This window comes from Mastigoproctus giganteus, chromosome 11 (assembly GCF_048544385.1).
Source record: "Mastigoproctus giganteus isolate SK-2022 chromosome 11, ASM4854438v1, whole genome shotgun sequence".
Taxonomy (NCBI): domain Eukaryota; kingdom Metazoa; phylum Arthropoda; class Arachnida; order Uropygi; family Thelyphonidae; genus Mastigoproctus; species Mastigoproctus giganteus.
This window is the reverse complement of record NC_143585.1, coordinates 113,175,894-113,200,311: the sequence shown is the minus strand read 5'-3', so window position 1 is coordinate 113,200,311 and position 24,418 is coordinate 113,175,894. Positions and strand designations below refer to the sequence as shown.

Sequence of the window (24,418 nt, the reverse complement as noted above, 5' to 3'; positions counted from 1 at the left end):
TACACAAAAAATATACTTGCCTTTGGAAAGTAGTCACCAGAATATGATTACAAGAACGCAAGTCTCAGTCATCAAATTCAAAGTAGATCCTCAGGCTAATGAGGAATCGTTAAGAAAAAGCTTAATAATTTTAGAACCTCTTATAAAAGACAGCTTAACTGGTTAAAAACTCAAGCTGATATAATTCCAAATAACTGTCCTCGTCCATTTGAAGGTAGTTACGCCAATCGTCTGGATACAATCGTAATTCTTCCAATAAATTATTATGCGAGTAAATATTTCTTTTCATTAATCGTGCTTTACACCACCATCTTCGCTTATTATACCGTTTTCCTTTATTTTTAATTTTCATTATACAAACAGCACAGATAAGGCTATTTGTTCATAAAGAGACGTTTATTTTACTGACGCAAACATCAGATTGTACAGTCGTAGCATGTGCGTGCTCATTCGATTTCCAGCAAAATTATACTGCAATTGTACCCACCAAAATCGTACTGCGGCGTTGGAACGCGAGTGGTCAGCTTAACTCTATATAGTCTATGCGTGGTCGGAGCTCTCAATCATGTCTGTCCGCTCTATCCGACGCGATTGGAGCCGACCAATGTGTTTCTCCATTCCAAAGTGAAAAATTGAAAATAATGAATGCAAGAATGTACAAAACCTATTGTTCCCCATCTACGTATATGCGAATGAACTAATGAGTAAAGGGCTATCTGACTGCATATGGGTAAGTGTGTGTGTGCGCGTGAATGAGCATATGTGTGCAAATATGTATGTCAAGTGCTTGTATACGTGTGAGTGAATGTATGTATCCACTTAACTTGCAACAAAAAAAAAAATTATATGTTAAAATAAAAAAATAACGTATGTGCCGTCCAATTCAAGGATATTGTACTGAGTGAGATAACTGTGTGAGAATGGCGAATGCATGGGTCTTTCCAATACGTGTAAATTGTTTTAACTATACCCAGAATATATAATTCCCATTCTGCAGGAAGTTGTATAAATGTTCATCTGTATAAACTATGTGGTGACCAAATGAACGCTTCTGATTAGTATTTTATATATATATTTGATTGTCTTGGTAATTGTCTATATTTAGTTGGCACCTATGTCCTGTCTAGTTCTATGATGATGATTGCAAGATGGCAAATGTGTATGTGAATGCAGCGTTTCGTGTGCTGTTAATTAGCCTTTCCCCTAAGTATATGTTTAAGCATAACAGGTGTGCAGGTGGGCCGAGTAAATGTTGATTGTATGTTGTTCTGACAACACTCCGCAATTAGACTGCAGTAGTGACAACTTTATCAGTAACCCCCCCCCACCCGCCTTGCTGGCATTAGGCCCTCTGCTCTAAGGCATGACGTAGTATCTGCGGACACTGGCTTCAGCTGGCCTGTGTGAGATTTGAAACAGAGAAGCACTATACGTCTACAGTGCGGTCTCCACCGAGGATGCACAGAACCCCCTGGCCCTATAACTTTACTCCCCTCTTTTCCTTCCCCACGCCCTCGTTGGTAGCACAGTTGGTAGGATCGCCATCCTCCCAACACCGGGTGGAAAAGACCTGAGTTCGAGTCCCGTCGATGACAGGAGGGATTTTTATGGACCTTTTTCAAAACATGGCTGAGTTAGTCGGTCTCAGGCGAGGTAGCATGGTTTTTTTCTCCTGGAAACTAGGGTTCTTCATCAAGAAAACAGAAAATCGACCTCAGAACACACGTTGGCATACAATGTTCACGGAGTTAATATGGCCTTAGTCGCTGATTTTCCTAGAACCCCACTACAACAACCCTTCCCCATCTAAACCTTTCGTATGGTGGCCTCTACAGGCTGCCGTAGCAGAGTGGTCAGACAGGAGTATGCTTTTTTTTTTTTTTTTTGATTTGGTAGTTGTTGGCGCATCGGCTTCTATGGCCATATTGCACCTCCCAAGGTTTTTGCAGTACTTTGATCCAAGCCCGAGGCGGGAATCGAACCCGCGAACAGGAGTATGCATAAGTACATGTGCTTTGAGTGACTGAGGTTCAAGGACGTGTATGTTGAATACAGTGCTGCTTCTTGTGCTCTCTCTCTCTCTCTCTCGTGAACTCCTCCGACCGTGTGGTTGTCCCGCAATAAAAACAAAAAATTTATTTATTTTATACCGCAAAATTTCCAATGCTCTTAACAGTCACCCCCCCCGAAGGATGGGCTCCCCCCTCTGTTTCCCAGGTGGAAATCTTCCTATCATCCACATTCTCTATCTTCACCTTTCTCCAACACTTGAATATCCCTTCCCCCCACCCACCGTGCTCCTTTCTAATAAAAACTCCCATTTTTTTTTTTTTTTTTTTTTTTTTCGGCCTCCCTGGCAAGCTCAGACGACGTCCAGGATTCGTCCCAGCCAGAGACTTTATCTACACCCGGCCTACTTCCTGCTGGTGGGGGACGAGCAACGGGAGCTCACCAGGGTCCACAGCTAAACGGCCGGAGGATTTCGTAGTAAGGTTTTAGTAGCATCATCGACTAAGAACATATTGTTCCGTACATATTGTCTGTAAACTGAGTTTGTTCTGTGGTCGATTTCGTGTTTGCTGGACGAAAAATCAGAGTTTCTGGAAGAAAAAAATCCAAGCTACCCTCGCATGAAACTGACTAACCGAGCCGCGTTGTGAAAAAAAGCCCATGAAAATTCCTCACGTCATCGACGGTTTCGAACTCAGGCCTTTTCCACCCGGTGTGGGGAGAATGGCGATTCTACCAACTGCACTACACATGGCCGGAGGAACAACATGCCAACACTACGCTACACAGCCTACACTAAAACCACACTATCCTTTACAGAGACAGCGTTTTTGATGGAACACCCCATAAAAAAATTTATCTAGGTGGTACACGTATATCAATCAATATTTATTGGAAATAACATAATAAACCAAATATAAAATTTTGCATACAAATTATATTCGCTATCGTTTATTTCTTGAAATTCTCTCTTGTAACAACGATTAGTTCATTCATAAGACAACGGCTGGACTGGCAGCTCCTAAAAATTTTGGTCCCGCGTGAATTACTTGTCGTATCATGATTATTAGTCGATGACTCAATTTTTCTGTTGGTCCCAGGAAACGATTGCCGCTCGATCGCCTGGCCAGTTCACCCCTGCACAAAAAAAAAAAAAAAAAAACAAGTCTTCTTTTGTCAATGTATCCATCGGTTAAAAATATTTTTAGACACTCATTTAAAAGCCTTAAACAATCTTCCTACAAACTTTATAGGAATGTAGATTCTTTTGTTATCCTCCCTTTTTATTACTGCTCCTTCATTAAATATGGATCATGGTGTTAACATCAGCTGATAACATCAAGATACTCCAACTATACCTCAAAAATCATGGCCATCTGCAATAACCATAACGATTAATAATCAACCGAACCTGCTCAATGAATTTGCTCAATATCCCTGATGCTTTGGCCTCAACCTGAACACGAACAATTCAGTCATTCTGGTATTCCCATTAAAACCCTTATTCAACACATACTTTCACAAATTGATAGCGTGCCTATACCGAATGTCACTTGCCACAGAAATTTTGGTATCCTTTTTCGATCAAAAGACAAGGTTCAACTACCATATAAATCTCCATGAAGAAATTCAATGCCAACAAAACAAGAACGAAACATCTCTCTCACATAAATGATACAAAGACAGTAGCAATATTCCTTTTGTTAATGGTATATCCGAGATTGAAATATGGTACCTGCAGCTTTCTCTTTTCTAAAAGATCGTTTTTTTTTTAATTTTATTTTTGTTTTTTAATACTGAATCTTCATATTGATCATCCATAAACACTGCCTCTCTTGTTAGGCACGTACTACTGACATGACTGAACAAATGCACTTATCAAGGCTGCCAAAACCAAATATGCTTGCGGAGAACTACAACTGCAAAAATATTCAATATAAAGGACACTGGTCATTGGCACAATCCCCTTCCCAGTCTCCAATTTATAAAATAATCCCACCTGAATTGCTATACACTATTCAGTCTTTCTTCAGATTGACCTTCATAAGCCTCTCAATGATAGCAGACAGACACCCGTTTTGTCTCAACCTTAAATAAACAGGAAAAAAAGTATATACAAAATAGTCACTGTATACGCCCCCTCTCCGAAAGCGTTTACCCAACTCCACAGATATATTAAAATAGTCAAAATGTCAGAATGTGAAGACAATTCTCTTGAATTATCACATAGTACAGATAATGGTGGTGATGCGAATCCCTTTCCTCAACTGCAGGATATTATGTTACTAAAGTTACTACTGCAACTTTGTGCGCTACATAATGAAGGAAACAACTGACTCAGCGTTTGTATGCGAGCTATCCATACATTCAATAAGAATAAACTGACTCTTCTAAAACCAATCTTTACTGAATACGGAACACTCAAACTGATCATCTACAAGCTTTCCTTCTAATGTATGTACTACTATTACTCCGAGGCGCACTATAGCCATAGCAGCTAATGCGCCAATAAACAACCATATCCCCAACACGCGCGCGCGCGCGCACACCTTAATATTTCAATTTATTTATAATTGCGCTCGTGTTTCTCCGGCTTTCGTCGGATACATTTTATACCCATAAGTTTTAATTTAGTCCAGTAGTCACAAAAACATGTAATGAGCAGTTTATCTTTATTGTTTCCGTTCTTGGTGAAACAACGATAAAGATTCTTTATTTTTAATTTTATGTTACTAATAAGTAACATTTTAAACTACATAACGTTTACATGCATATAAATAAAAAGAAAAAAAAAAAGAGCAAATCAGACTGTTCCCTTAATTAATGCACGGTGTAGGAAAGTAACTGATAATTCAGTTGATGAAATGAATGTGTTCGCAGATCATGATATTTGCAAAGTTACATAGGAAGCGATGTCAAAATTTATATATCATGCAAGTTTGAGAAAAATTGTTTATAACCAGTGTCAAGCACTGCTTCTTCAAAGACAGAGAGAGAGAGAGATAATCTTTTATTACCCTTCACGGCCATAAAGCCAGGGGCTTACAGTTTCCCAAACTTGGGAAAATTGAACAATTATTTACAAAAAGGTAATTTTACAAAGAAAACATATTATAATACAAAGGAGAGAACTCCTTACGAGAGTTAAATCTGCTTGAGCTGACTTAACATCGAGATAAGAGCACCAGCTCAATCAGACAGGAACAGATGCAAGGTATACATCAGTCATTGCTGATTAGTCCTACTCGTCATAATTTTTTTCCGGTAAGTCCGGTCAGCAGCGAATTTGTTCAGGTCGGCGTCCAGTGCCTGGGTTTGCTTGAGCATCTGCTGAGGAAGGAACCTGTCCGAGAGATGGAGTCGTGCTGAATGCGAGTAGAGCTCGGGATTGGCCCTAAGGGCAGCAGGGGGATCCTCCAGCCACAGGTATCCCAGAATGAAGGTGTTGCCATTATGCCTGTTATCATCTTGACTGTTGCTAGGAGGCGTTGGTCATCGATTAAGGTGGGAAGCCGTGGAATTCCGAGAGAGTTGGCAAGCTGTGTGGTACGAATCAGAGCTGGAAGGTTGTGCTTCCTGTTGGCCCACTTTAGGAGCCAGAATTCTGTGGCAAAGAGTGGTTTCTTTATTGACGGTGCCGCTGACGCCCAAATTTCAGCAGCATAGAGTAAAGGTGGAAAGATAACTGTTCTTATGTACCCCACGGTTATCTTTTTATCTGTGATATGAAGGAGATGCTGTTTTGCTATCCACCGGAGTCTTGAAGCACGTGTGAGGAGCATATCCATGTGGGCGTTGAATCGAAGTTTTGGGTCAAATACAACGCCCAGATCACGATGGCTGGACACAATTGGGATGAGGGTGTTGCCGACCGAAAGCTGGAGAGAAGGAGTTTGCTTCGATGAATACACCATGAATTCGGACTTAGCAGGATTGATCTTGAGCCCAAACTGGCAGAGGTAAGATGTGACTGTGGTGAGAGTGTTGTTAATTTCCACTTTTACCAGATCTAGGCCTTGACCGGGAATGATGGGAGTGAGTATCTTGATATCATCCGCATAGCTCAGTAGACATCGAGAATGTGCAACCAGTGGGAAGATAATGGATGAAAACAGAAGGCCCGAAAGGACCCCTCCTTGTGGGACTCCTGCGGTGACGGATCTAGTAAGGGTGCGATCTCCTGTATGAAGCTTTATAACTCTGTTATTCAGAATGGATAGGCTTCTAGGTATATCGAAAAGCTTATCCATGTCCTGATCTAATAACCAAATGGCATCATTTGATTATTGGATCTGGACATGGTTAATCCCGGTTCCTGCTGCTTCACATTGATAGGACGAATAGAATATGGCGAAAACAGCATGAATCAAAAGACCCATCCTGTCGGCTATTCAACAATGCAGGCTGGTGGTGACGATGTAATGGTGTGGTGAAGTGTTTTCGTGGAGGTTGACAACGTTTGTGCAGGGCAACAGAAAATTTACAATAAATGAAATAACAACACACAACAGTGCTAACCAAAAAGGCATTTCAGAATGCACAACTCTTAGTACATTGTCACGAATGGGGTGTCGCAGCAGACGACCGAACTGACTTCCATCAACAACAACAAAAAGAGATACGGTTACAGTTGGCCCAGGAGAGAAGTAAATAACATTGCCTGGGCTGACGAATCCCGGTTCCTGCTACTTAACGTTGATGGGACGAATAGAATACGGCGAAAACAGCATGAATCAATGGACTCATCCTGTAGGATATTCAACAATGCAGACTGGAGGTGATGGCGGCGGTGTAATGTGCGGGGGGAGTGTTTTCGTGGAGCACACTGGGGGACCCTTTTTATACAGTGCACCAACGTTTACGTGCAACAAGTTATCTGGGTATTGTTTCCGAATAGGTGCATCCTTTCATGGTTGCAGTGTATCCATCTGCAAATGGTTTCTTCTAATAGGATAATGCACCACATCACAAGGCCAGAATTGTACAGAACTGGTTCTATGAACACGAGAGTGTGTTCAGCCTACTGTGGTGGTGTCTACATTCACCAGATCTCGATCCAATTGAGCACCTGTGGGATAAGGTGGAATGCGCTTTTTGGAGTTTAAATATGCAACCATCCAATTTGTAACTATGGGAAACAAATGAGTCAAATGGATTAGCATCCCTGTGGCACGCTTTCAATCACTCGCTGAGTCCATGCTACTATGAATCGAGGCTGTTCTGAGGGATAAAGGTGGAGGACATATTCGCTCTTAGGTTTCTTGGTTGTTGTGTTTGAGTACCCAACATCTCCTGAGCTAGATATCATCATTCTTCTCTTTCTTGGTAATTCCCTTCTACTTCAGTCTCTCTCTCTCTCTCTCTCTCTCTCTCTCTCTCTCTCTCTCTCTCTCTCTCTCTCTCTCTCTCTCTCTCTCTCTCTCTCTCTCCACACACGGTAACGCAGAAATTTGTTTTTGGCTGGGGGCAGCAAAGGCCTCAAGACTTCCTTGCACCATATGGATAATAAAAAACAGGACACTCAGCGTTCATCCAGGTGTAGACTTCACGTAAAAAAGACACACGTACTTATTGTTAAATTACCGCTATTTCAAGTTACGATAATTTTGATATATTAATTATGCATGATGGGGAAACTTTATAGAACTGGTTCGTTCAAATGTAAACCGCATGATTTATTGTATCCTAAGTAGTCGATAGCAAATTCAAGAAGAAAATCTGGAAACAAATGTATATAATACAGGTTTCATTAGCACAGTTACTAACCACTGTTACTGACCATATTGTTGTAAAACAATTACTTTCATATACATATTAGTCGTTAATAAATTAGTAATTAATTTGTAACAAGATGAATAGTTATTTACTTTCCGCTTCTATTAATCACCAAAAAAGAAAATATTAATTTAATTCAAGAAATAAAATTGTAACGCGCCTGAAATGTAATGCACTGGCTACTTTAACTACCTTGTCATTATTCTAGACATTCGTCGCATTACGAACGCAGATCGCTCACCCCGGATGTAAAGTCATCAGTCTTTAATTGCAAATATCTTATTACATTATATAAACGCAAAAATTAACAGGGGCTCAGAAGCTTTCGGTTTATTTATGCGGCATTAACAGTATATAGAAGGAAATAACGAAGTTACTTAAAGGGAGGTTCTAAATAATATATTTTGTTGAAGTCACTATGGATTTACTATCACTTCTACGTAAAATCATGTTCATTTATTATATGCCTGTGGCAATTTCTTCAGTGAAAGAAGAGGTAAGGTATTTTTTGTACAAAAGGTACATCTGCGTAAAAATTGAGTCACCAAACTGTTTCCACACTCCCTTCATCTCTGAGGCAATCTAATCCGAAAATCGCACTATACGAGCAATTTTTATTTTTATTTTTAAATTAAGAACTGTTACTGCTTAAATTCTTTGGGGACGCATGCTATTCCGTGCACTGTATCGCCTATTTGCTAGTGTGCACCAGTACCATAGGTAACAATTATGACTATCATATGTTCAGTGCTTTTTGTACTGTATTAAAGTACTATATCAAAACATTAAGAAAAACAATTTTTTTTTTTCTCTCAGTAAAAAATTCTGTTCAATTTGAGATTTGAAAATTATATGGGCAATCCTCTATAAAAAAAATTCGCTCTTTTAGTTAAAAGTGATATGATATATGATATGATATACACAAAGAAATACAACAGTACAAAAATCGGAAAAACATATAGATAGAATGGAGAATGATAGATGGATAAAATTATTAAAGAACTGGAAACCACACGAAAACGAAACAAGAAAGCTGGCCTATCCTAAACCTAACAAGCAGATTGCTGAACGAGAAAAGTGGTAGTAGTACTGTACTAACAAGGTGACTGTTCTGTTTTGATTTCAATATTTTATCAGTTTTTCACGCCGTCTATTTACGTCCACCCCACCTACCCAAAGTTGTTATTTTTACTGTTTGACAGAGGACCGTTTGAAGGTTAAATTCCAGACTGATCGTGTAAACTGAAACCAATCAAGCGGCCAATTCCCATTGTCATACAGCATTTCCAATAATAAAATATGGAAATGATAATACATAATACTGTCATACAGTATTTTGGATACTGTAGATACATAACACTTTTTGACAACAGGAGAGTATTATAAATCTGATATGAAAAAGTTATGTATGGTAGGGAATAAATATATTTTTTTATAATTACAAAACTATAACCTGCTAATAAGCACAAGAAATTTACAATTACACACAATATTAAAGTTTTCATCCTATATCTTCTAGCACTGTTCAGTAAGACAATCTGTGCCGTCTTTGGTGGAACGAAGTCCTTTCTGTATTCTAGCTAATCGTTTTTTTTTTTTTTTTTTTCCAGGATCAAAATGTGGAAAATAATGATGGGAAATTCCATTTTCTTCGCATATTATTATTATTCGCATAGTATAAGGTATATTTTCCACGCAATGGAAATTATGTAAATTTAATATAAACCAGTCAGTTATATGGTTAATGTTCATACATCATGTGACATGGTGAGAGGGCTGACGTCGCACACAACTCATTGAGCAGAACGACGATCGATAAGTCTATTTATATCAATGAAAGAATGGAAATCTGCATGGCGTGTATCTACCTATCACTACTAACCATTAAAATAAAAACGAATATATATAAAATATTCGTGTATATTACGATATGATATGGATATCCATATGATTTTCGCTCACCTAACGACCATTGTAATTTCACCACTTGGTGCCATACACTATACAGTACGAGGAAACTCCTACAATAGCTTGGCAACTTCAGAGACCAACGCCTTGTAATTAAGGCTTTTTCATGACAAGTTTTTGTTTGTTTGTTTGTTTGGTTGGGAGTTTTTCGGCGCAACTACTACAGGGAATAATATTTGGAAACAGCAGTGGCATGATTTATTCTTATCAGTATTAGGTGAACCATATGCAATTAGAGAGACTGCTATTTCAGGATGACATAAAGAGCACGTTTTTTTTGTATGAGAAGTCTGCTAGGTTAAGGTCAGAGAATCTGGTTGCTGTGTGCTGGGGTTTGGAAGGGGTTTCCACGCAGCCTGCTAAAGACATGTGAAAAACTAATGTTGTTACTATTGGTGTTTTTTTTTTTTTTTTTTAAACTGTAAGTCGTATCAGTTTGATACAAAATCAGTTGGGTAGAGGAGTTTTTGTTGAAGAGCATTTATTACGCTTAGTGAGTCAGTGTATTGTTCAGTGAACTCAAGTACAACCGTCAGCTCGGCGGTGTAGCTACGAGTAGTTCAATTGGGAGTGCTTGGGAGATTATTAGGAAGGGATATTGTAGCACCTACCTTACTAACTGTTTTAGAGTCTACTGTATATATCTGTGAATAATGTGATGAATACACGTCTTTATCTGTTTAATACTTAGTTTAGCAAGGGTGTTTTACCTTCATTGCTGGAAACGGTTATTGTTAGGACTCGGATGTTGGTGACCTAAAATGTTCCGAAAATGTCCTTGTAATTGCGCCTTTATTGCCCTAAAAATATTAGAAATATTACATAAAGGCAAAAAAATGACAGACAAAAATGTAAAGGATTCAGTGTTACCAGTTTTTACTTTTATCTTCTGACAAAACAAAAATTTTTCTTATTACGAATAGATTCCAATCACAACAACGTGCATTCTCAGGTTATCAAATGTAGAAGCACAACGGTCGTCTGTCAAACAAGCTGTTATACCTAAAAAAGCTCCTTTCAATCAACAAATGTTAGAATATATTTGAAATAAATCGCATCGCTTATTATTAGTTCTTCCTCCATGTCAAAGAGACAGCAATTTTCTCCAGTCAGGATACTGGAAACCTTAGATATCATTTGAAATTCCGCATTCGTATTTAATTTGGCAGATGGGGGTTTTCCAACATTTGTTTCAGTTTCAAAAAGATTGGTTTGCACCTTTTTAATTAGAACAATTGGCAATAATAAATGTCTGGACTTTTTTTTTTTTTTTTGTTAGGTAGGTCGGTTTTTAATGAATTGGCAAAATTTGATTTTATATACGCTTAATTCCACTCGAATCACGTTCAAATGAACACTTCTACATCCATGAGATTTGTGTGCAAATAGGAAAAAAGCAGCATTACGGTGTCCTTTTGTGCATTTTTCAACCTATAGAGTTTAAATTGGGTAAGAAAAATCTGATGCAACAAAGCAAATTTATGCAGCATCAGCCAAAAAAAAAAAAAAAAAAAAAACACTTGTCCTTTTTTTTTTTTTTTTTTTTTTGTCCAGTCTTCCTTCGATTTATTTAAGCTTCCTAACACAACACTAGAAAATTGATTCTAATATTCAATTACTCTCCGGCTCTGGATAAACGCAAACTTCCACATGTCTTTAACATTTTCCTGTGTCCTTGAAACTGTGCAAGTCAAAGAAAGATATGTAAAAAGACAAAATAGTCCTGTAATTTTACAAACATCAACTACGCCAAATAGCTTTAGCAGTTATATATATATATATATATATATATATATATATATATATATATATATTTTTTTTTTTTTAATTTATTTATATCGAACATGTTTTTTACCGCTTTGTCTAAGAATTACTATAGACCCCCTTCCCCTCATAATCATGTATTTGAAATTTTAGGAAATGCAGTACCAAAGAAACTAAATAAAAGGGTGAAGTTCGTTTTGCTCTGAGAAAACATCACAGAGCTTTCCTATGTAGTTAAAAATAATAATAATAAATAAAGCAAAAAAAAGCAATGTTGTCTGAATAAGTTAAAAAATAAAACATGGTCTAAAGAATAAATAAACCGTACAGCAAAAGCGCTATAATAACCAATCAAATTTGACAACCTAAAATAACCCAACATAACCCAAACGGCCATATACGTTGGATATGTGTTTTTGTTGTTTTCATTAAATCTGTGAAGTGCCGATTTTCTCTTGCCTGTCAAGGTTGGAAGCCGATATTCATTGATTGACAGTCTACTAAATGCCCCAGGGGCTCACATCTGGTGAGTATGGGCTTGGCACACCCAGGGTCCCGAGCTGGATATCATCATACTTCTCTTTCTTGGTGATTCCTTTCTACCTCTCTCTCTCTTTTTTTTTTTTTTTTTTTTCGGTCGGCGCAGAATAAACCTCAGGCTTCCTTGCACCATATGGATTATAATAATAAACAAATAAAAAAAACAAGCAGAATTCTCTTTTCGCTAGTTGCATAGTTTTATGCTACGTAGTAGTCCAGTAAGGTCTCATATTCAGACCAATCAATTCTCTTACATCTGGATTAACTAAATTAGGTAAATGTCAGGAAGAAGTGTTACACAGAGTAAACACCATTCTTCTATTTGTTAAGTGCTGAGACAAATAACACATTTCTCTACACAGTCACCATTCAAACAGTTGGCATCGTATCAATTTTTACATTTTCATCTATGCGCAAAATTTTGAATTGTGCGTAAGTTTCGCCCCCACATTCTACTTTAATAAGTTGGTCAATTTTTTAGAGTGCACTTTCTGGGGCTTAACGATAATGTATCATATATCTGAGGCTTCTTGTCAATATCACTTCTGTTGTTCACAAAGCACCAATGTTATCGCCAATCCATCAAAAATATTGTAAAACATGAACGATATATTATCCTTTAGTAGTTAGCTATTCTGTAATAGCTACTATTACCCCAGACAGACATATTCTAGTTCCGTTACCTCTTAGATTACACCGTAAACTGTCATCTTTCCGAACAATTACGTTCCCCAAAGCAATATCGTGAAAAATAAATAAATACAATAGTGACATTGATCTTTCGTACATAACGAGCAAAGTAGATGAACGCATCCCCCTCTGCATAATTACATGAAATAAAATTTGTGACAATAGTTATCGATGGGAGTAGCAAGTATGAAATATTAGGGCTAATAAAAATGCTACATTCTGTAAAAATATTAATGATTATTAAATACCATCCATTTATCTTCTTATATGGATAGAGGAGGAGTCTAGTAACTTAGTCCTGTTCCTAGCTCGCAGCTCACATTCCCTGAGCAATCGCCCCAACTTCAGTAAATCCAGCCTTGGAGGGCTCTATCTCTTTTTTCCGTTTTGATTTATATTGGTTCTTTACTATTTCGTTCAAGCGTTCATTTCATTTTGTTTTGCAAGTCGCCCTTTTATTCGACAATGCATCTTGTTTTAAGAAGCGTATTAAATCTAAGGTAGTGCATCCAGTCGACATGGCTGGCCAGTGCAATGCTGAGTCAGTCTGTTGTGAAATAAGCGCTGGGAAAATAAAAATGAGTATGAGTGTGTTAGTAGGTCTAATGACTCTGATGAGTATAACAAATAACTATACAGAAAAATAAGAGTAGCCCAAAAAAAAAATATATATAGTTAGAATGGGAGACTAACTTTCCAGATTGGAACTTGAATTGGTCACTCGCACACTGGCAAGACTTTCGCGAATTTATTGGAGGGAATTGGATTTATTGATAAATTTTTTTTTTTTTTTTTCCCTTTGGTAGTTGTTGGCGCATCGGCTTCTGTGGCCATAGTGCACCTCCCAAAGTTTTTGCAGTACTTTGATCCAAGCCCGAGGCGGGATACGAACCCGCGACATTGGGGTTGCCAGGCAGGCACTTTACCCACCTGGCTAGCCCGGTCGGCATTGATAACATCTGATGATGTTACCAACAGTAAATTTTAAATGGGAAGCATTCAGGAAAGTGATTGCAGAAGCCACTAGGCTTTTCATACTAGCTAAGAAATACCATTCTAGCCTTAGACCTAAATGGATGTCAGATGAACTGATGAGACTTAAAGCAGAAAATAAAAATGCATGGGAGGCATATAAATTATCATGTAATACAAAAGCCTATGGTTGATAGAGAAACCATTCTGTAATCAAGTCACAGAGGAGGTTAAGAAAGCTCAGACAGGTTACAAGAAGTCTCTGCCAAAGAATGCCAAGAAAAGCAGCAAAGATTTATTTACTGCTTTTCACAACTGAGACTTATAGTCTATGTTGCTGATGCACCAACAAATCTAACAATCTATCTAACAGCTGAGACTGTAGAAGGAAGGGGTTGAATCACATTGGTCCACTTGATGTCAATGATTCTGCTCAGGTTGCTGACAAACTGAATAGGGATTTTGTATCTGTATTCATGCATGAGAAGTTCTTTAGGGAAGGGAATTCCAGAAGTTCACCAAAATCCAAACGGAAACCAAGTTATTTTGTGATAATCGAAAGGAAAGTAAAAGAGAAACTGTTGATGCTGAATATAAAAAAAAAAGATGTCTGGGGTAGATGGGATCTATTCAGTTCTATTAAGGAAGTAAGAAAACCCTTATCCATACTTATAACAGCATCTTTGGACTCAGAGGAGGTCCACTGCACTGGAGATGTGTGAAAGTATCCCCAAAAGGGATCAAAAGATGATCTGAGTAATTACAGACATCTTAGTTGAACATCTGTTCCACATAAAATAATGGAGTCTCTAGTTAGAGAAGTAGGGACTATCTAGACAGGAATGCAAATACTGAAGTCACAGTACAGATTTGTTAAGGGGTGACCTTGTTTGGCCAATCGGATTGGATACTATGATGCAGTAACAAAGGAACTGGATGCAAAATGTAATTTTGATATATAATTGGATATCACAAACTTTTGATAGAGTTGCACCTAAAAGACTGCTGTGAAATTGCAGAAGTGTAGCTACTACTCTGGATAAAGAGACAATTGAGTAGGAGATGACTGAGAATGGTTATCAATGGCACTGCTCTTTGTGGACTAATGTTATTAGAGTCCCCCCCCCTCCATGGTTCAGTGCTGGGCCCATTATTGTTTTCTGTATTAATTAATGATATTGATAGTATATCAGGCTTAATGTTAAAGGTTGCAGATGATACAGGATTGGCAGGGTGGTTAATGACAATAATCAGGGTAAGCTACTGCAAGAAGATCTAAAAAAATTAGGCACATGGGCTGAAAAATGGCAGTTGAAGTTTAACATTGACAACTGCAAGGTACTGCATATAGGTAGCAGTAATCCCAGATTAACATACCAACTGTGTAGTACTACACTCAGGGTAGTGGAAAATGAAAGACTTGGTGGTGGGGGGGGGGTAATTGTGCAGTGATATATCAAATTTTCTGAGGAATGCAAACAGGCTGCAAGGACAGCTCATGGGGTTTTGTCAATGATATACAGCAACGTTGCTAGAAGGAATAAGGAGGTGATTATACCATTTTACAAGGCAATGGATTGGCCACATTTTGAGTACTGCACACAGATTGGGAGGTCTCATTTTAGGAAGTATATAGATCAGTTGGAATGGATGCAGAGAAGGACAATGAGATTTGTGAAGGAAATGAAAGGGTGGGTTTACCAAGAAAGGCTTTAATTCTGCAAATTACAGCTTCTGGATATTAAACACGTGCAGGGTAATCTAACTGAGGTGTTTAAGGCTTTGAATGGATTGGGCAAGCTCAATGCTGATGACATTCTTCTTGCTTTGACTATACACATGAGGGGGTATAAATTCAAATCGAGGCGCCTCCGTAGCCAGGTGGGAAGGAGCAGCAGTGCGTAGTACACGTTTCTTGATTAAATCGGGGTTTGAGCCCATCAGCACCAAATACGGAGGTTGCGGAAAGGTCAGGGAATGACCACCGCATATCCCAGGAGCAATATGGCCTTAGTTGCTAATGCTCCCAAAAAACCAAATAACAAACAATTCAAATCGAGGAAGGATGGTTTCAGGATAGATGTGCAGAGGTTTGTCTTCAGCCAGCAGGTGGTTGATTTATCTGTTGTTGTGGAAGTGGGTAGGTTGAATAAATTCAAGGAAGAACTGGACAAATTATTGCACTGGATGGGCAGGTGATGTAAGTTTTTTTTTTTTTTGGATTATGTTCTTTCAGCTTGCTTTCTTGCATCATATGCCGCAACCACTACTGCTACTAATAATAGGTCTGTTAAATTTGACCTATTTGTAAATATTCCAAGTCACTTCCAGTTTTGTTTGTAATACCAGAAATTGAACTTCGGCAATCTGCGATTCACTATTAATTTGTCTCTTTCTTTCTTTTTTTTTTTTTTTTTTTATTATAAGGAAATGAAGAGACAAGACAGCAGCACCTACCTCCATCTCCAATCAACTTCATCTGTACGAGGCAAGGGTCTTCATTGTGCTCTTCGAGCACGGTATCATCAGTCAGAGTAAGCTCCTGCAAAGAATAAAAATAAGGAGCGACGTTAGAAAGTATCTGACGTATATTAAACAGGACAGGCACGCACGCACGCACACAAATATACATCACAGAACAGTGAGAGGAGTGGGTAGGCTTTTCTTTGGTTAAGAACTATGCCTGGAAAGTGGGCGTAGTTTTGTTACAACGAAACAGGCATACACCAGACTTGTCTAAGCGTGAAGGTCATTAACCTGCTCGTGTTGGTACACTCAGCGCAGGGTAGAATGGAAGCCTGTTCTCACACACACTATTAAGCACTACACAGAGGGGAGAGTTGAATTTCAATTTATGTTTATAATTATCAGTTGCGGCAGAATCCAAATTCAGAAAAGAATTCAGTTCAGACAGTTATTTTATTTAACATAAGCATTACAATTTCATTTGCAGATTTTAATTTTCGCAGCCACTGAGAAAAGTTTTACTTAATTGAGATAATTAGAACATGTGCGGAGGCAGTATTATATGGCATCATTTTGTGGTGGAAAGTGAGTTTTCGGAGACAAAAGTCTCACTACAGACCGACTAACGCAGGTTAGGCACAGGGTGGAAACTGAAATGAATGACGAAGAATTAAATTGGTATCAGAAAAGATTGCTCGGGATATCTACAGATTATCAAGAAAACTTTGTCAATATATAATGTCTAAAGTACTTTGTAATCGGGTTGCTCAGGATAGGATGGGGGTGGAGCAGATTATGCCCTTGTGGTTATGATCCTTCCACACGCGCAAGGCCGGTGCTATCGTTAGGCCAACTAGGCAGCCGCATACCTCAGATGGGCGCAGTACTGACCTTTGAAGGACACAGTTTTATACAGATTAGTTTTTTCAACCCATGTAAAAAATGCAACTGACAGTTTACTGTATATATTTTTTAAAGATAAATACCACAACAGTGCTATGAATTATAATTAAAAATAGTCTTATAAAAAATTTCTATACTCTGTTTTTTTTTGTTTTTTTTTATCCTTTCTATATGTTGTTCTGTCTTTCTTTTTAAAATTTGGTGCTATTTTTGGCTAAGAAAAAAAAAAAAAAAAATCGTATTCTTCTTAGTTGGCAACGTGCTGTTTACAGCTGGATACGTTACATCATGTAGGTTCATCTGGAAATACTTCCCGAATTGAAGCTAAGGCAATTTGTAAATTCAAGTTTGTGGTATCCCTTGTTACACGGTGCAACATTCTTTTTGAAGCCAATCTTACAAGCAAGCTACTACAAATAAGGAAGCAGATTTAAATTCAGCTACAAGCCAACTGCAAATGACCAAGAATTATCTTGTGGGCTGCAGGTGTGATAAGGATTTTCAACGAGTTTTGATAGATTATACTGAGATTGCAAAGAAGCTAGAGTTACTACCAGACTTCCAGACAGAATAAGTTAGAAAAAGGAGAAAGAAACAGCAGTTTGAGTATGATGCCCAATAAGAGGCACCACAATATCCAAAGCACAAATTCAAAGTAGGTTTCTACTATGTTGTCTAAGATATGGCCATACAATCTGTTGAAGAATTAGATTCTAATAGCTACAATAGTATAATTCCCAATTTGGCTTCCTGTATGATATATCAACAAAAAATCTATTGAAGATGTACTTAAGGCCTGCAAGAATTTGGAAAAATCATTGATGCACAATAAAAACAAAGATATTGATGCTGAAGATCTGTGTTATGAACTTATAGCAATAGCTCGAAGACTTCCAAAGTCTATGCCATCACAAGTACTTCTCTTCATACTACAACAAAAACTCCTGGACAATGTGCCTAATATTTCTGTTGCTCGAAGGATCCTTCTCACACTTCCAGTATCGGTGGCAAGTGGTGAACGTAGTTTCTCAAAGCTCAAACTTATAAAAACTTACACACGCTCAACAATGTTGCAAAAGAAGGCCTCCGTTGATTTGGTAACTATATCAATTGAATATGCCCAAGCTTCAGCACTTGACCTGAAGGAACTGGTGACGAATTTTACAAAAGGAAAAAGGCACGAGAAGTGAGATTTTGATGTTTCTGATATTGAAACTTTCAAGAGACTTAAATCTTAAATCACAATGTTTCAAGTTTTGTGCTTTTCATTTTTTTTTTTCTACAAGATATACGTTTTTGAAAATTGAACTTCGCAATTTTTTTGGGAGAGTGCAAGTAGTTAGCTTTGCCTAGGGCGCAAAATAGCCTGGCACCAGCGGTGCGTAAAAACCTGGATTCGAGTCTCTTAATAGGAGCAATTTTTATCAGGTTTTCCATAATGTGTCCGAGTTAGTCACTGACTTGTGAGGACTGCATGGTTTTTGTCCGTCCGGCAAATCGAAAAAAAAGAATGCCATTATAAACACAAATATACTCACGCCTTATAGTCTTAGTTGTATTGGTGGTTAATATACACAGAAATGGCATATTAGAAAAAGGATTTAGAAAACAGGTCGAAGAAATATACTAAAGGATTCTTTCCATATATATATATATAGGAAAAGGAAAAGAATAAACGGTATTGACTCACCACAGGGGGAAAATGGTAATCAACTTTTTTTGTTGATACACCCATTACAATTTTATCGAAGAATACTGTGCTCCAGTTTACATTTAATCTGAGGAACTAATCCAAATACATGAATAATGCAAATAAATTTACCATATAAATATTAAAAAATTTTTAATAATTTTTCAATAAAGCCGATTTCGTATGCCAACATACCCACCCAAAAAAGCATCTCGCGGACCACCGGCTGAATACCATTGGTGCAGATGATCCCAAGCAGAGGGCTAATCAGATGAATCTCCTGTTGTATATTTTCTGAGGATCCTCAGCTGCACAACTCCTTCCACCCAATGGAATACCTAGTACAGTGGCACGGAAACGCAGCTTTTAATAGGCTGGAAATGAGAATCGTATGCAGCATAACAAAATATTGCAGAGCTAGTAGCTAGCGCTTCTGCTATCTCAGCAGGGAAGGACAGATCGCCATCCCTCCACCCAGGGATCGACGATGGAGTCACTCAAAGCACATGCACTTATGCATCCTCGCGCCTGACCAGTCGGCTACGGCGGCACCTACAGGGTTGTATTGTTGTAAATCTTCAAGTTCGATTTCATTGCTGAATAAGTCTTGCAATTCGACTGTATCAAGTTCTGCTTTATTTGGTTTCAGAATTTGGTGTTTGACCTGACAGCTTCTTTGAGGAAGTGAGCTTGTGTCTATCCTGTTTTTGTCTTTCTTCAAGAAGACAGGGCAGCCATCGTCCATGTAATCTTTTGCATGAGGCAACAGAATTGCATTGCTTCATTTTGATTCATCTAATGTACTTCCATTCCAGTCGGTCTCCGTTATTCACTCTTAACACTGGAATCCACAGGGTTCCTCGCTAGGCCCTTTACTTTTTAATCTTTACGTAGATGATCCAGCTTATGCTGATTAAATTCAATTTTATAAATTACAGACAGTTCTCGATTTTACGAGCTAATTCGTTCCTAGCGCGCGCTCGTAAAGCGGGAATTTATTTCCCATAAACATAATGTTAAAAATAGGGGTTACATTATGAACAATGAAATTAGTTAGCTAATTAGTTTATGTTTAGCATTAGTTGAGGCATATGATGCAAAAAAGCAAGCTTATGCAGCATCAGCAAAAAAAAAAAAAAAAAAAAAAAACAACACTTCCATTTCACCCCTCCCGTTCGTTCGAAATACCTATCCAGCTGAGCCTTAAATTTATTTAGGCTATCAACTTCTACCACCAAACCAACTACCTGCTGGCTAAAGGCAAATTTCCGCACATCTATCCTACATCTGTCTTTCCTCAATCTGAATTTATGCCCTCTCAAGGTGATTATTCTAAGCAAGAGGAAGAATCCCATCGGCATTGAGCATGCTCAAACCATTCAAGGTTTTTTCACCTCTATCAGATCACCTCGCCGGTGCCTAGTCTCCAAACACTGTAATTTGCAAAACTTAAGCCTTTCTTCGTAAGACCAACCCTTTGTTCCATTCACTAATCTTGTTGCCCTTCTCTGTACTCGTTCCAGCAGCTCTATATTCTTGAAATGAGGCCTCCAGACCTGTATACAGTACTCAACGTGTGGCCTTACCATTGCCTTATACAAGGGAATAATCACCTCCTTGGCCTCAGTAGCCGAGTGGGCAGGGGCGGGAGTGCAGTAGCACACGCTCTTTGAGTAGACCGGGGTTCAAGCCCCTGACTGCTGAATACGGTCGATCTGCCAACCCGCACTGGACCAGCGTGGCAGATTATGGTCCATTTCCCTCAGCATGAATTGTTGAGGAGGCTTCCATCCTGCAGTGGGTTGATAATGGCTGCACTTTACTTTTTATCCCTGTTAGAAATATTCCTGTATATCACTGACAAGACACCATGAGCTACTCTTGCAGCCCGTCTGCACTGCTCAGAGAACTTCATATCTGCCTGCACAATTACCCCCAGGTCCTTTTCATTCTCTACCACTGTCAGTGTAGTGCCACAGAATCGATTCGTTGCTCTGGGGTTACTGTTTCCCATATGTAGTACTTTACATTTGTCAATGTTAAACTTCATTTGCCACTTCTCAGCCCATCTGCTCAACCTTTCCAGATCCTGTTGCAGCAGCATAGCATCAGTAGTGTCCTTAACAACCCTGCCAACCTTTGTATCGTCTGCAAACTTGGACATTAAGCTTGATATACCATCATCAATATCATTTATAAATACAGAAAACAATAATGGACCTAACACTGAACCCTGGAGGACTCCACTAATAACATTAGACCACGATGAGCGGTGTCCATTGATTACCACTCTCTGTCTTCTCCCCCTCAACCATCCCTTTATCCATAGCAGCAATTTGCTTCCAATGCCACACTGCTCCAATTTGTGCAGCAGTCTTCCATGTACAACAGTATCAAAAGCCTTTCTAAGATCCAAATATATAATATCAAAGTTATTCCCTGCATCCAGTTCTTTTGGGACTGCATCATAGTATCCAATCAAATTGGTCAGGCAAGACTTTCCCTTATCAAAACCATGCTGTGTCCGAGCTATAACTGAATTTTGTCTAGATGATCCTGCAGTGCTTCTTCAACCAGTGCCTCCATTAATTTTCTATAACAGGTCTATAATTACTTGTGTCAGCCTTTGGTCTTCCTTTGTGAATTGGGGTCACATCTGCACATCTCCAATCTATGGGTACCTCCCCTGAGTCCAAAGAAGTTCTCATAATTATGGTTAAGGGTTTGCTTACTTGCTTTGCTGCCTCCTTTAATATAGCTGGATAGATCCCATCCACCCCAGGTGGCTTTTTTATGTTTATCCTCAACAATTTCTCCTCCACTTTCCTCTCAGTTATTACAAAATCATCTAGCTCGCTGCCAGAGTTTACTTCACCTCTGGCATTCGCCTTCCTGCATAACTCCTCATGTGTGAATGTAGATGCAAAATACACGTTTAGTTTGTTAGCCACCTGAGCAGGATCCTCAACTGTTGAACCATCAGCATTCAGTGGACCAATCTGATTCATCCCTTTCCTTCTAGAGTTTATATAAGTAAAGAACTCTTTTCTGTTTTTCTTTGCATCCTTTGCCAAGGATTTCTCACACTCTGCCTTTGCCTGCCTAATCTCCTTTGTGACTTGGTTACAGACCAGCTTATATCTATCACAGGCTTCCATGTTACCCATTAATTTATATGTATCCCATGCATTTTTCTTCTCTGCCATATGTCTCATTAGTTCATCTGACATCCATTTAGGCCTCAACCTTGAACAATATTTCTTAATTGGTATGTAAAGCCTTGGTATGTAGTAGCTTCCAAGATAAGTTCTTTGAATTATTCCCATTTTGAATTTGCTGTTGTTAACATCATCAGTTGGTCCCATTGTATAGAATTTAAATACTGTCTCAGACCATCGTAGTCGCCCTTACGAAAGCAAAAACCCTTCCCTTTACCCCTGATGGTAGTTACCTCTTTGAGTAAATCCCACTTTAGCACACTGCGATCACTGCCACCTAGTGGTTCCTTTATCTGCAGATTCTTAATGCATGAAGGATCACTACTGATAATCAGATCAAGAGTATTATTCCCTCTAGTTGCCTCCCGAACGTGCTGATGTAGAAAACAATCATCGAATAAATCCACAAAAGCCTTGCTAGTGTGTGAGTGACCAACCCACAAATTCCAGTCAATATCTGGGAAATTAAAATCCCCCATTATAAGACTCATAGTCATAATGCTAAAAATAGGGGTAACGTTTTATTTATATATATATATATATATATACATACATATATATACACACACATATATATATACACACACACAGGGTATCTCAAAAATATTGGTACAAACGTTTAGGGGTGGTAGGTAACATCTAAAGGAATGTGAATCGCATAGGAACCCATAACCGGAAACGTCACAGGAAAGTACTAGCAGAGGCACAAGAAGCAGAAATGACACAAGACAGTAATTAGTGGCAAACATTTATTTGACATAATATTAACAATGGAGTACGAGATGGATGCATTTCATGATGTTACAACAGATGCTCGAAGGTTCCACCATGAGACGCGATGCATGCGTGACACTGACGCAGCATGGATTGGCGGACACAGTCGAACACATCTGGAGTTTCTTTGACAGTAGCAGCAGCGCACACGAGTCTCGCCACGAGATCCATTTCCGTCTCCACAGGCGATTCATACACGATAGATTTGAGGGCCCCCCCACAGAAATAAATCAAGGCTCGATAAATCAGGTGAGCGTCGGGCCAGGCAACGGGTGCTCCACGGCCAATCCATAGACGCCCAAAACGCCCGTTCAAATGGTCACGAACACACCTTCCATAATGGGCAGGCGCCCCGTCACGTTGAAAACAAATGTTGCGTCTCAGATTTGCTGGAACATCGTCAAGTAACCCTGGTAGAACTTGTTCAAGGCAGATCTGATATTTAGCACAGGAACAGGTATATCCGATATTTAGCGGGATGGTAACAGGTATGGGCCGACTAAGCAGTCACCGACTATACCTGTCCACACATTTATTGCAAAGCGATGTTGTGCCGCATCGGGGCGCACACCGTGTGGATTGTCGTGAGCCCACACATGAGCATTGTGCTGATTGAATAAGGCCTTCCCGAGTGAAATAAGCCTCATCCGTGAACAAAACATAGGCTGGAAAATTCAAGCCTTGAACACTTTCTTGGAGAAACCACTGCGAAAAAGCCACACGTGCAGGATGATCTTGGGGGAGCAGTAACTGAACCCTTTGGAGATGAAAGGGGTGTAAAGAATCGTCGTGCCAGACACGCTGTACACTGCAACGAGACGTGTGCTGGTAGTAGGATTATTCTGGAAGGCATTCAACACACTTTCTTCCATGGCTGGAGTTCGCGTCGAACGTGGTCTGTCCGCACTACTCCTGTTACCTCTAAATGACCCATAATCGCACAAATTTTGATGCACACGCGCAAACAAACGGTGGTCCGGTACAAGTCTGTCTGGGAAGCGTTGCCCTCTGCTAAACCATACACTAAGTGCATGTCTGTCAGCTTACAGTTCGTATATCGATGCATGCTCTTCGTGCGGCGACGCGACTACTGTTTGAATGAGTAAACCAGAAATTTTCCCTCTCGCGAACTGATGAACAGCGCTGTGTACCGACTTACGGTGACGTTTCCGGTTATGAGTTCCTATGCGATTCACATTCCTTTAGATGTTACCTAACTCCCCTAAACGTTTGTACCAATATTTTTGAGACACCCTGTGTATGTATATATATGGGGGGGGGGGGGGAAGTGTCGTACCAATAAAGTACTGATTTAGTGAAATGACTACAATTCCCATTTGTTCTTAATACAGTACTCTAAGTTTTTATTCTCGAAATGCATAGATATAGTGTACTTTATTATCTGCTGTAGATATATATTTTCTGTAAGATTTTTATTTTTCATTTTGTGCAAAAGGCTAAATCAATTAAAGAGTTTGGAATCAGTACCTAAAAACTGTACATGCTCATCCTTTGCATAAAAAGCATATTTTTTTTTTAAAATGTATACCAGTGTTCTTTATAATCAAATAATTAGAATCCACAAGTAATAAGCATAATAACAATTAAAAAGTACTCTCGTTGCTAAATACAGTATTTAAAATTGCCA

General features: G+C 38.9%; 1 protein-coding gene across 9 annotated transcripts in view; it reads right to left on the bottom strand.

Annotated features, from left to right (window-relative positions):
* Positions 1 to 24,418, bottom strand: part of LOC150078358 (uncharacterized) — an 821,930-nt gene that overhangs the window by 431,566 nt on the left and 365,946 nt on the right. For 7 of the 9 annotated variants that reach the window (XM_090384968.1, XM_090384969.1, XM_090384970.1 and 4 more), the window contains one exon: positions 16,177 to 16,261. In XM_090384968.1, coding sequence (XP_090241094.1) covers positions 16,177 to 16,261 — 85 coding nt within the window. Of the gene's footprint in view, positions 1 to 16,176; positions 16,263 to 24,418 lie in introns of those variants that run through there. The other 2 variants (XM_090384975.1, XM_090384976.1) reach the window with 2 other exon arrangements.